At 47.2% G+C, this 13023-nt stretch overlaps 1 protein-coding gene across 1 annotated transcript; it reads left to right on the top strand.

Moving 5' to 3' along the window:
• The first annotated feature begins 6826 nt into the window (after positions 1-6826).
• On the top strand, positions 6827-11791 carry C8H15orf65 (chromosome 8 C15orf65 homolog). Its single transcript, XM_038750694.1, has 2 exons — positions 6827-6942; positions 11205-11791. Exons 1-2 carry the CDS (start codon positions 6827-6829, stop codon positions 11536-11538), a joined length of 450 nt encoding a protein of 149 aa, XP_038606622.1. The 3' UTR covers positions 11539-11791.
• Positions 11792-13023: the final 1232 nt, after the last annotated feature.

The raw sequence follows: 13023 nt of genomic DNA, 5'->3' as shown, positions 1-13023 counted from the left end.
GGCCCAAAGGGCGGGCGAGGTGCCATATCAATCAATCAATCAGTCGTATTTATTGAGCGCTTACTGTGCGCAGAGCACTGTACTACGCGCTTGGGAAGTCCAAGTTGGCAACATCTAGAGACAGTCCCTACCCAACAGTGGGCTCATGGTCTAAAAGGGGGAGACAGAGAATAAAACCAAACATAGTAACAAAATAAAATAAATAGAATAGATATGTACAAGTAAAATAAATAAATAGAGTAATAAATATGTACAAACATACATACATATATGTATGTATGGCCATATGGCCCGGGGACCCCGAGCAGCCTCGCCACCTTTACCTCAGAATTAAAATTATAATAACGGGGGTATTTGTTCAACGCTGTGTGCCAAGCACTGTCCTAAGCGCTGGGCTGGACACGGTCCTTGTCACACTTGGGGCTCTGAGTCTTCACCCCCATTTTCCAGATGTGGTCACAGAGGCCCAGACTTTACCTCATAATAATAATAATTGGGGTATTTGTTGAGCGCTTACTGTGTGCCAGGCACTGTCCTAAGCGCTGAGGTGGGCACAAGCCTATCGGGCTGGGCACGGTCCCTGTGCCCCAGGGGGCTCTTGGTCTTTTACCCCATTTTCCAGATGAGGTCACTGAGGCCCAGACCTTGCCTCATAACAATTATAATAATACTAATTGGGGTATTTGTTAAGCGCTTACTGTGTGCCAGGCCCTTTGCTAAGCGCTGGGCTGGACAGGAGCCGGTCCCTGTCCCCCAGGGGCTCTCGGTCTTTACCCCCATTTTCCAGATGAGGTCACTGAGGCCCAGACCTTACCTCATAACAATTATAATAATAATAATAATTGGGGTATTTGCTAAGCGCTTACTGTATGCCAGGCCCTGTGCTAAGCGCTGGGCTGGACAGGAGCCGGTCCCTGTCCCCCAGGGGGCTCTCGGTCTTTACCCCCATTTTCCAGGTGAGGTCACTGAGGCCCAGACCCTACCTCATCATCATCATCATCATAATAATAATAGGGGTATTTGTAAAGCGCTTACTGTGCGCCAGGCCCTGTGCTAAGCGCTGGGGTGGACAGCAGCAGGTCCCTGTCCCCCACGGGGCTCTCGGTCTTCACCCATTTTCCAGATGGGGTCACAGAGGCCCAGACCTTACCTCATAATAAGAATCAATATAAATTGGGGCGTTTGTTAAGTGCTTACTGTGTGCCAGGCACTGTTCTAAGCGCTGGGGTGCGAACGAGCCAATCGGGCTGGGCATGGTCCCTTGTCCCCCAGGGGATACTCGGTCTTTACTCCCATTATCCAGATGAGCTCACTGAGGCCCAGACCTTACCTCATAGTAACAATAATAACAGTAATAATAATAGGGGTATTTGTAAAGCACTTTCTGAGCACCGTGCCCTGTGCTAACCACTGGGCTGGACAGGAGCCGGCCCCTGTCCCCCGGGGACTCTCAGTAACCCCATTTTCCAGATGAGGTGACTGAGGCCCAAACCTTACCTCATAATAACAAGAATAAAAATTGGAGTATTTATTAAGCGCTTACTGTGTGCCAGTCACTGTCCTAAGCGCTGAGGTAATCACGAGCCAATCATCCTTCTCCCTGCTGTTGGGTAGGGACCATCTCTATATGTTGCCGACTTGTACTTCCCAAGCGCTTAATACAGTGCTCTGCACACAGTAAGCGCTCAATAAATACGATTGAATGAAAGAATGAATGCTGGACACGGTCCCTTGTCGCCCAGGGGCCTCTCAGTCTTTACCCCCATTTTCCAGATGAGGTGACTGAGGCCCAGACCTTACCTCATAATAACAATAATAATCACGGTATTTGTTAAGCGCTTACTATGTGCCAGGCCCTGTACTAAGCACTGGGCTGGACAGGAGCCGGTCCCTGTCCCCCAGGGGGCTCTCGGTCTTTACCCCCATTTTCCAGATGAGGTCACTGAGGACCAGATCTTACTTCATAGTAATAATGATAATAGTAATAACAGAGGTATTTGTAAGGTACTTTCTGAGTGCCAGGCCCTGTGCTAAGCGCTGGAGTGGACAGTAGCCGGTCCCTGCCTCCCAGGGGGCTCTGGGTCTCCATCCCCATTTTCCTGATGAGGCCACTGAGGCCCACACCTTACCTCATAATAATAATAATAATAATAATAATAATAATAATAATAATGTGCTTTCTGAGTGCCACGTCCTGTGCTAAGCGCTGGGCTGGATAGGAGCCGGTTCCTGCCCCCCAGGGGTCCTTGGGCCTCCATCCCCATTTTCAAGATGAGGTCACTGAGGCCCAGACCTTACCTCATAATAATAATAATAATAGTAATAATAATAATGCGCTTTCTGAGGGCCAGGCCCTGTGCTAATTACTGGGGTGGCCAGGAGCCGGTCCCTGTGCCCCGGGGACTCTGGGCCTCCACCCCCATTTTCCAAATGAGGACACTGAGGCCCAGACCTTACCTCATAGTAATAATAATTCATAATAATAAAGCGCTTTCTGAGGTGCAGGCCCTGTGCTAAGCGCTGGGGTGGACAGAAGCCGGCCCCTGTGCCCCAGGGGGCTCTGGGTCTCCATCCCCATTTTCCAGATGAGGTCACTGAGGCCCAGACCTTACTTCACAATAATAACAATAATGATAATAATAACAACAATAAAATGCTTTCTGAGGGCCAGGCCCTATGCTAAGCGCTGGGGTGGACAGGAGCCAGTCCCTGGGCCCCAGGGGGCTCTGTGTCTCCACCCCCATTTTCCAGATGAGGTCACTGAGGCCCAGACCTTACCTCATAATAATAATAATTAATAATAATAAAGCGCTTTCTGAGGGTCAAGCCCTGTGCTAAGCGCTGGGGTGGACAGGAGCTGGTCCCTGGGCCTCCATCCCCATTTTCTAGATGAGGTCACTGAGGCCCAGACCTTACCTCATAGTAATAATAATTAATAACAATAAAGCGCTTTCTGAAGGCCAGGCCCTGTGCTACACGCTGGGCTGGACAGGAGCCAGTCCCTGCCCCTCAGGGGTCCCTGTGCCTCCATCCCCATTTTCCAGATGAGGTCACTGAGGCCCAGACCTTACCTCACAATAATGATAATAATGATGATGATAATAATAATAATAATAATAATAATAATAATAGTAATAATAATAAAGCGCTTTCTGAGGGCCAGGCCCTGTGGTAAACGCTGGGGTGGGCAAAAGCCGGTCCCTGTGCCCCAGGGGGGCTCTGGACCTCCATCCCCACTTTCCAGATGAGCTCACTGAGGCCCAAACCTTACCTCATAATAATAATAATAATGATAATGACAATAATAATAATAATAATAATGATAATAAAGCGCTTTCTGAGCACCAGGCCCTGTGCTAAGCGCTGGGCTGGACAGGAGCCGGCCCCTGTGCCCCAGAGGGCTCTGGGTCTCCATCCCCATTTTCCAGATGAGGTCACTGAGGCCCAGACCTTACCTCACAATAATAATAATAATAATGACAATAATAACAATAAAGCGCTTTCTGAGTGCCAGGCCCTCTGCTAAGCGCTGGGCTGGACAGGGGCCGGCCCCTGTGCCCCAGGGGGCTCTGGGTCTCCATCCCCATTTTCCCAATGAGGTCACTGAGGCCCAGACCTTACCTCATAATAATAATAATAACAATAATAATAAAGCGCTTTCTGAGGGCCGTCCCTGTGGTAAACGCTGGGCTGGACAGGAGCCGGCCCCTGCGCCCCAGGGGGCTCTGGGCCTCCATCCCCATTTTCCAGATGAGGTCACTCAGGCCCAGACCTTACCTCATAATAATAATAACAATAATAATAATAATAATGCGCTTCCTGAGTGCCAGGCCCTGTGCTAAGCGCTGGGGTGTCCAGGAGCCGGTCCCTGTCCCCGAGGGGGCTCTGGGTCTCCACCCCCATTTTCCAGATGGGGTCACTGAGGCCCAGACCTTATGTCACAATAAAAATAATAATAATAATAAAGTGGTTTCTGAGCGCCAGGCCCTGTGGTAAACGCTGGGGTGGACAGAAGCCGGTCCCTGCGCCCCAGGGGGCTCTGGGCCTCCATCCCCATTTTCCAGAGGAGGTGAGTGAGGCCCAGACCTTACCTCACAACAATAATAATAATAATAATAATAATAATAATAATAATAATAAAGCGGTTTCTGAGGGTCAGGCCCTGTGCTAAGCGCTGGGGTGGCCCAGGAGCCGGTCCCTGCGCCCCAGGGGGCTCTGGGTCTCCATCCCCATTTTCCAGAGGAGGTCACTGAGGCCCAGACCTTACCTCATAATAATAATTAATAATAATAAAGCGGTTTCTGAGGGCCAAGCCCTGTGCTAAGCGCTGGGGTGTGCAGGGGCCGGTCCCTTCGCCCCAGGGGGCTTTGGGCCTCCATCCCCATTTTCCAGATGAGGTCACTGAGGCCCAGACCTTACCTCATAATAATAATTAATAATAATAAAGCGGTTTCTGAGGGCCAAGCCCTGTGCTAAGCGCTGGGGTGTGCAGGGGCCGGTCCCTTCGCCCCAGGGGGCTCTGGGCCTCCATCCCCATTTTCCAGATGAGGTCACTGAGGCCCAGACCTTGTCTCATAATAATAATAATAATAATAATAATAACAATAATGACAATAATAATAACAGTAATAACAATAAAGTGCTTTCTGAGGGCCAGGCCCTGTGCTAAGCGCTGGGGTGTGCAGGGGCCGGTCCCTTCGCCCCAGGGGGCTCTGGGCCTCCATCCCCATTTTCCAGAGGAGGAGAGTGAGGCCCAGGGCAGTGACTCGGCCAAGGTCACCCGGTGTTTGTCGGGGCCGGGGTTGGAGGTTGGTCCCCGGCCCTGTCCTACCTGAGGGAGCCGGAGGCGCCTGTGGTGGCCGCCTCCTCCTCCTCCTCCTCCTCCTCCTCCTCCTCTTCCTCCTCCTCCTCCTCCTCCTCCTCCTCCGCCGCCACCACCAACAACAACCTGCTCCCTCAGCGGCGGCTGCTGAGGCAACTGCGGGGCGCCGCGGGGCACCCTGGGACTTGTAGTCCGCCCCCCACCGGCGCCCTACCGAGCACGCGCGGGGAGGGGCCTGGAACTACTATTCCCAGAAACCCCCGCGGCGCCCGCCGTCATTGGGCCGCCCGGAAGTTGGGGGGGGGGGGGGCCGCCGAGGCAGCTGCGCGAGCGCAACATCCGGGCACTCCGGAGGAAAGGGCGCGGCAGCCTTTGTTGCCACGGAAACGGAGTTGCCAGGGACATTCATTCATTCATTCATTTATTGAGCGCTTACTGTGTGCAGAGCACTGTACTAAGCGCTTGGGAGAGTACAATGCAACAAAATCAGTAGAAACAGGCCCTGGCCATCACAAGCTTATAGTCTAGAGGGGGAGACAGACATTCATATGAATAAATATGAAGCTCCCTCAACCACCACTTAGATCCCCCCTCCCCATCATCATCATCATCATCATCATCATCATCATCATCATCATCAATCGTATTTATTGAGCGCTTACTATGTGCAGAGCACTGTACTGAGCGCTTGGGAAGTACAAATTGGCAACATATAGAGACAGTCCCTACCCAACAGTGGGCTCACAGTCTAAAAGGGGGATCCCCCTCCCCATCCCCACCGCCCTACCTCCTTCCCCTCGCCACAGCACCTGTATATATGTTGGTACAGATTTATTACTCTATTTATTTTGCTCGTACATATTTACTATTCTATTTATTTTATTTTGTTAATATGTTTTGTTTTGTTGTCGGTCTCCCCCTTCTAGACTGTGAGCCCGCTGTTGGGTAGGGACTGTCTCTAGATGTTGCCAACTTGGACTTCCCGAGCACTTAGTACAGTGCTCTGCACACAGTAAGTGCTCAATAAATACGATTGAATGAAGGAATGAATGAAAAAGTTGGCACTGAGAGCTCACCTCCTCCAGGAGGCCTTCCCAGACTGAGCCCCCTCCTTCCTCTCCCCCTCCTCCCCGCCTTACCTCCTTCCCTTCCCCACAGCACCAGTGTATATATGTTTGTACGGATTTATTACTCTATTTATTCATTTTACTTGTACATATCTATTCTATTTATTTTATTTTGTTAATATGTTTTGTTTTGTTCTCTGTCTCCCCCTTCTAGACTGTAAGTCCGCTGTTGGGTAGGGACCATCTCTAGATGTTGCCAACTTGTACTTCCCTAGCGCTTAGTCCAGTGCTCTGCACACAGTAAGCGCTCAATAAACACGATTGAATGATTGATTTTATTTTGTTAATATGTTTTGTTTTGTTCTCTGTCTCCCCCTTCTAGACTGTGAGCCCACTGTTGGGTAGGGACCGTCTCTCGATGTTGCCAACTTGGACTTCCCTAGCGCTTAGTACAGTGCTCTGCACACAGTAAGCGCTCAATAAATACGATTGATTGATTGATTTTATTTTGTTAATATGTTTGGTTTTGTTCTCTGTCTCCCCCTTCTAGACTGTGAGCCCACTGTTGGGTAGGGACCGTCTCTGTATGTTGACAACTTGTACTTCCCCAGCGCTTAGTACAGTGCTCTGCACACAGTAAGCTTTCAATAAATACGATTGATTGATTGATTTTATTTTGTTAATATGTTTGGTTTTGTTCTCTGTCTCCCCCTTCTAGACTGTGAGCCCACTGCTGGGTAGGGACCATCTCTAGATGTTGCCAACTTGTACTTCCCTAGTGCTTACTACAGTGCTGTGCACACAGTAAGCGTTCAATAAATACGATTGATTGATGATTGATTGATTGATACAGAGACGGTCCCTACCCAACAGTGGGAAAACAGTCGAGCAACAACATCCGGGAGGAAAGGCCGGGGAAGCGGTAGAACTTGTTGCCATGGAAACGGAGTCGCCAGGGATGGAGCCGGAGGCCGGGAGCGCCGGGGTTCCTGGCAGGGATGCTTTGGAAGAAGCGGCTTTGGCTGAGCAGGAGAGCAAGGGACAAACAGCCAGGCAGGTGGAAGGGCCGTCATTATGGGGGCAATAATAATAATAGTTAATAATAATAATGTTGGTATTTGTTAATCAATCAATCAATCGTGTTTATTGAGCGCTTACTGTGTGCAGAGCACTGTACTACGTTTTTGGGAAGTACAAGTTGGCATAGTTAAGCACTTACTATGTGCCAAACACTGCTCTAAGCGCTGGCGGGGGATACAACGTAATCAAGCTTGTCCCACGTGGGGCTCACAGCCTTCATCCCCATTTTACGGATGAGGGAACTGAGGCCCAGAGAAGTTAAGCGACTTGCCCAAAGTCACACAGCTGACAGGTGGCGGGGCTGGGATTAGAACCCAAGTCCTGTGTCTCCCAAGGTCGGGTTCTTTCCACTGAGCCTTGCCCAAGGTCGTACAAAAGACAAGTGGCAGAGCCAGGATTAGAACCCACGACCTCTGACTCCCAAGCCCGGGCTCCTTCCACTAAGCCACACTGCTTCTCAGCAATTACCGGGGCATTGGTTGGTCGCGTACTATGTGCCGAGCATTGTGCTAAGCGCTATGAGATCGACAGCCCCACGTGGGACAGGGACTGCTTCCAACCCGATTTGCTTGTATCCACTCCAGCGCTTAGTAACAATAATAACAATTATTATGATATTAATTATGTGCCAGGCACTGTACTAAGCGCTGGGGTGAATGCAAGCAAATCAGGTTGGAAGCAATCCCTGTTCAACATGGGGCTCACACTCGCAATCCCCATTTTACAGATCATCATCATCATCATCAATCGTATTTATTGAGCGCTTACTATGTGCAGAGCAGTGTACTAAGCGCTTGGGAAGTACAAATTGGCAACATACAGAGACAGTCCCTACCCAACAGTGGGCTCACAGTCTAAAAGGGGGAGATGCCTGGCACACAGTAAGCACTTAAATACCACTATTATTATTATAATACAGGGCGATCAGACTCAGCCCCTGTGGTCACTGAGTCTCACAGAACAGGTATTTAATTCCCTTTTGACAGATTCATTCATGCATTCATTCATTCGTATTTATTGAGCACTTTCTGTGTGCAGAGCACTGTACTAAGCGCTTGGGAAGTCCAAGTTGGCAACATATAGAGACGGTCCCTACCCAACAGTGGGCTCACAGTCTAGAAGTTGAGGCACAGAGCATTAAAGTATCTTGCCCAGCAGTCAAATGGCAGAGCCAGGACAAAAAGCTAGGCCTCCTGCTGTCCTGTGCTCTTTCCCCTAGGCTACACTACCTCTCTGGCCAAGCCCTGTTACTTTCTGAGCGTGTGTATGTATGTTTTGGCGAGCAGGGAGGGGGGAAAGAATTCCGGGAAAATGACAAAAACCCAATAAATGTGTGAACGTGCCAGGAAATCCAGGGATGACAACAAACAGGCTCTGCAGGCATTCCTGCCAACCCATTGGGCATTGCCAGGGAGGAGACTGTGGGTTGTGATGAGAAGAAATAATAATAATAATTAAGGTATTTGCTAAGTGTCTACTATGTGCCAAGCACTGTTCTAAGCGCTGGGATAGATACGGGGTCGTCAGGTTGTCCCCCGTGGGGCTCAGTATCTTAATCAGAGAAGCAGTGTGGCTCAGCGGAAGGAGCCCGGGCTTTGGAGTCAGAGGTCATGGGTTCGAATCCCGGCTCCACCACAAGTCTGCTGTGTGACCTGGGACAAGTCACTTAACTTCTCTGAGCCTCAGTTACCTCATCTGTAAAAATGGGGATTAAGACTGTGAGCCCCACGTGGGACAACTTGATCACACTGTATCCCCCCCCAGCGCTTAGAACAGTGCTTTGCACATAGTAAGCGCTTAACAAATACCATTATTATTATTATTATTATTATTATTATTATTAATTCCCATTTTCCAGATGAGGTAACTGAGGCCCAGAAAAGTTAAGTGGCTTGCCCAAGGTCACGCAGCACATAAGTGGCGGAGGCGGGATTAGAATGGGTTCAAATCCTGGCTCCACCAGTTGCCAGCTGTGTGACTCTGGGCAAGCCACTTAACTTCTCTGTGCCTCAGTTACCTCATCTGTAAAATGGGGATTGACTGTGAGCCCCCTGTGGGACAACCTGATCACCTTGTTACCTCCCCAGCGCTTAAAACAGTGCTTTGCACATAGTAATCAATAAATCAATCAATCATATTTATTGAGCGCTTACTGTGTGCAGAACACTGTACTAAGCGCTTGGGAAGTACAAGCTGGCAACATATAGAGACAGTCCCTACCCAACAGTGGGCTCACAGTCTAAAAGGGGGAGACAGAGAACAAAACCAAACACACTAACAAAATAAAATAAATGGAAAAGGTATGTACAAGTAAAATAAATAAAGTAATAAATATGTACAAACATATATACATATATACAGGTGCTGTGGGGAAGGGAAGGAGGTAAGATGAGGGGGATGGAGAGGGCGACGAGGGGGAGAGGAAGGAAGGGGCTCAGTCTGGGAAGGCCTCCTGGAGGAGGTGAGCTCTCAGTAGGGCCTTGAAGGGAGGAAGAGTAAGCGCTTAATAAATGCCATTATTATTATTATTATTATTATTATTATTATTATTATTACCTACATCCTCTGACTTCCAAGCCTGGGGTCTTTCCACTAAGCCACTGATTAGAAGCTGGAATACAATTTTAGGAAGAAAAGGGAGGTCAAAGAAGAGAAAGGAAGAGATTCTCTGTTCTCCATCTCTGAAGAGAGCAGAGTAAGAGGAGGTGGATTTAAATCACAAGTTAGTTTCAGGGGACAAACTTGTTGGTAAAGGGGAGAAAGTAGACAGTTTTTAAGAAAGAATAAGATGGAAACAACCATCTGTTTTGGTGTTGTATTTGTTAAGTCCTTACGTATGTGCCAAGCACTGGGATAGATAGAAGATAAGTGGGTCCCACATGCGGTTCACATTCTAAGTAGGAGGGAGCATGGGTCCATTGAATCAGGGAAATCAATCAGTCATATTTATTGAGCGCTTACTGTGTGCAGAGCACTGTACTAAGCGCTTGGGAAGTCCAAGTTGGCAACATAGAGAGACGGTCCCTACCCAACAGTGGGCTCACAGTCTAGAAGGGGGAGTCAGAGAACAAAATCAAACATACTAACAAAATAAAATAAATAGAATAGATATGTACAAGTAAAATAAATAGAGTAATAAATACGTACAAACATATATACATATATACAGGTGCTGTGGGGAAGGGAAGGAGGTGGGGCGGGGGGGATGGAGGGGGGAGGAGGGGGAGAGGAAGGAGGGGGTTCAGTCTGGGAAGGCCTCCTGGAGGAGGTGAGCTCTCAACTGAGTCACAGAGAAGCATCACTTTCACTTCAATTTAAAACTGCTTATAAGCTCCTTTTTCACGGTATTTGTTAAGCACTTACGATATACCAGACGCTGTACTAAGCGCTGGGGTGGATACAAGCTTATCAGGTTGGACACACACCCCCCAACTCACATGGGGCCCCCAGTCTTAATCCCCATTTTACAGATGAGGGAACTCAGCCACAGAGAAGTTGAGTGACTTGCCCAAGGTCACCCAGCAGACAAGTGGCAGCGTTGGAATTCGAACCCAGGTCCTTCTGACTCCCAAGCCTGTGCTCTATCCAGTAGGCCATGCTGCTTCCTGTCCTTGGAAGGTATATTATATTAGAAGTACTAGAAAATAAATACGGCAGCTGGGTTCTAGTCCCAGCTCCGTCACTTGTCTGCAATGTGACCTTGGGCAAATCACTTCACTTCTCCGTGCCTCAGTTACCTCATCTGTAAAATGGGGATTAAAACCGTGAACCCCATGTGGGACCGGAACTGTGTCCAATCTGATTAGCTTGTATCTACCCTAGCGCTTAGAACAGTGCCCGGCACATAGTAAGCGTTTAACAAATTCCATTAAAAAAAAAAACCCAGGTCTTCCGACTCCTAGGCCAGTGCTACACTTCCTCCCTTCTAACCCTCTGATAATTTCATTTTAAACAGAAAAAAAAATCTCTAGTTGCAGTAACTGAAATAAAACTGAGTTATCAGTGGATTTAATTCAGTGATGAAACGTTCACCAGTGGTGACTAAAGTATAATATATATAAAGGACGGAAAAAATATTTCTTTCAAATCATTCTAATTACACGGGAAAACTATAATTTCCCCTCCTTTATGATAAAAGAAGATTTTATTGGGAGGAAAAAAAAGAGAGATTTACATTGTTACATTCCTTAAAAATCATAAATTATAAATTATATATATCTTGTTCTTTTTCTCAGGAGAAAACCGTTCTCAGAAGATGCGGAGCCTGCAGAAATCGGTAGACCCTGTTTTAACCCAGGCAATCCGGTATTTTCCTGCATGTTGGCCCCAAAGGATCTCCGCACCTCCACTTCACTGTCAAAACCCCAAATGATTATGTATAAAACAACCTCGAGTGATTACGGTGGATTAGCCCCAGTAGCCGAATGTATTCCCCGCAAATACTTTCCGAAGGATCAGAATTTTTCAAAGGTTCTTAGAGCTGCAGGAATGTTCCAGGATAACTCCCTAAATACCAAAATCGATCAAGAGAAAGTCTGTGACGCCTCAAATTTACAACACACTTTATGAAACCAAATGTCTTTGGATGGGGACTTTTGAAATCATCTTCAGCAGGGGAAGCTGGCATTTTTAGCTGTGCCCAGAACTCCCATTATAAAATATTCGGACCACGCTGGAGACAGACGGAAAAAAAAATAAATAAACTTCTGAAGAACCGGGTTTCTAGAAGAGCCAGATGGGAAGGACAGATCTTAGAGAGAATGGAGTTTTTCCAAATGTTTGAAATTGACAGTGCCCTCAAATTAAAATCTGTCAAGAACAACTGAAGTGGTGAAAACGGGTTTCCTCCTTTAAGCCATTTCCTAAATAATACCCTGGATTTATAGAGGTGCCCTTCCCTCCCCAGGCAGACACAGAAGTTTTCTTCTCACATCAGCCCAGGAGAGTAGGTAGCAATAAGTATCATGCCCATTTTACAGATGGAATAACCGAGAAGTCAGAGTCACCTAGTCAGTGACAAAACTGCAGGTCTCTGCTCAAGGATCTATTTCTAGATGACCTTATCGTGGCAATCATGCTAGTTTTGAACAGTGATTTTCGTAGTTAAATTATTCTTAAACCTTCCTTTTAAGATTCTTATAGCAACATTAGGTTTACCTTAACCAACAGTTCCCATTCTATCCTTTGTTGGGACATTTTTCTTTCTCAAATGAGCCTTGAAAGATTCCCAGATTTTGATTCCCATTTTGAGCTTGGAGGGGTTAGATCTTATTCACTGAACTTTTCTAGACCTTTGAGAAGACAACGAAAGAATAGCTAACTAAAAAAATGTACAAGTTTTTACTCTTTACTCTAAAAGGTTTAAAACCAAGTTTTGTTGTTGCAGGATGTTTGAATGTCTGAAGGGACTGACTTTGCATTCATATGTAACAGGCTAGATTTGCAGTCATTTCGGGGAAGCTCTCCCCTTTCTATGGAACTGAAAAGAATGAATTGGAGTTTGGATAATAGCTTTTTGAGTGACTTTTAAAGACAAGCCCACCCTTTTTGTTGGACAAAGTTTAAAGTTTAAAGTGCGGTTTCCTTCCTGGCACCAAAAAGAAGTAGAAAAGTGATGTGTAGAAGTAATAAAATATTAAAATTTACATTCGCACACTGTGAGTAAATGCTTGGTGTTCAAGTTTTCCTTCAATAACTAAACAAACCAAAAGTTGCAGCTGAGGATTTCGGCACTTATGTTCAGATCCCTAACATTTATTTAATTTGCTAATGGCATTTGTTGGTGAGTAGTATTTGTTAAGCTAAGTCATTGCATCCCTGGTGATCAATCGCTGGTATTTATTGAGCGCTTACTTTGTGCAGAGCACTGTACTAGGTGCTTGGGAGAGTCCAGTATAGCAAAGGTGGTAGATGTGTTCCCTGCACACAGGGCGATTGCTAGATAATAATAATAATAATAATAATAATAGCATTTATTAAGCACTTACTATGTGCAAAGCACTGTTCTAAGTGCTGGGGAGTTTACAAGGTGATCAGGTTGTCCCACGTGGGGGG

Source organism: Tachyglossus aculeatus, chromosome 8, assembly GCF_015852505.1.
Source record: "Tachyglossus aculeatus isolate mTacAcu1 chromosome 8, mTacAcu1.pri, whole genome shotgun sequence".
NCBI lineage: Eukaryota > Metazoa > Chordata > Mammalia > Monotremata > Tachyglossidae > Tachyglossus > Tachyglossus aculeatus.
The sequence above is the reverse complement of the archived record's forward strand: the minus strand, read 5'-3'. Positions and strand labels throughout refer to the sequence as shown.

Excerpts from the sequence above, each read along its gene's own strand:
- C8H15orf65 (XM_038750694.1), top strand. The coding sequence starts at position 6,827 with ATGGAAACGGAGTCGCCAGGGATGGAGCCGGAGGCCGGGAGCGCCGGG. Across the intron at positions 6,943-11,204 it reads AGCAAGGGACAAACAGCCAG|GAGAAAACCGTTCTCAGAAG; the intron begins GCAGGTGGAAGG and ends TCTTTTTCTCAG.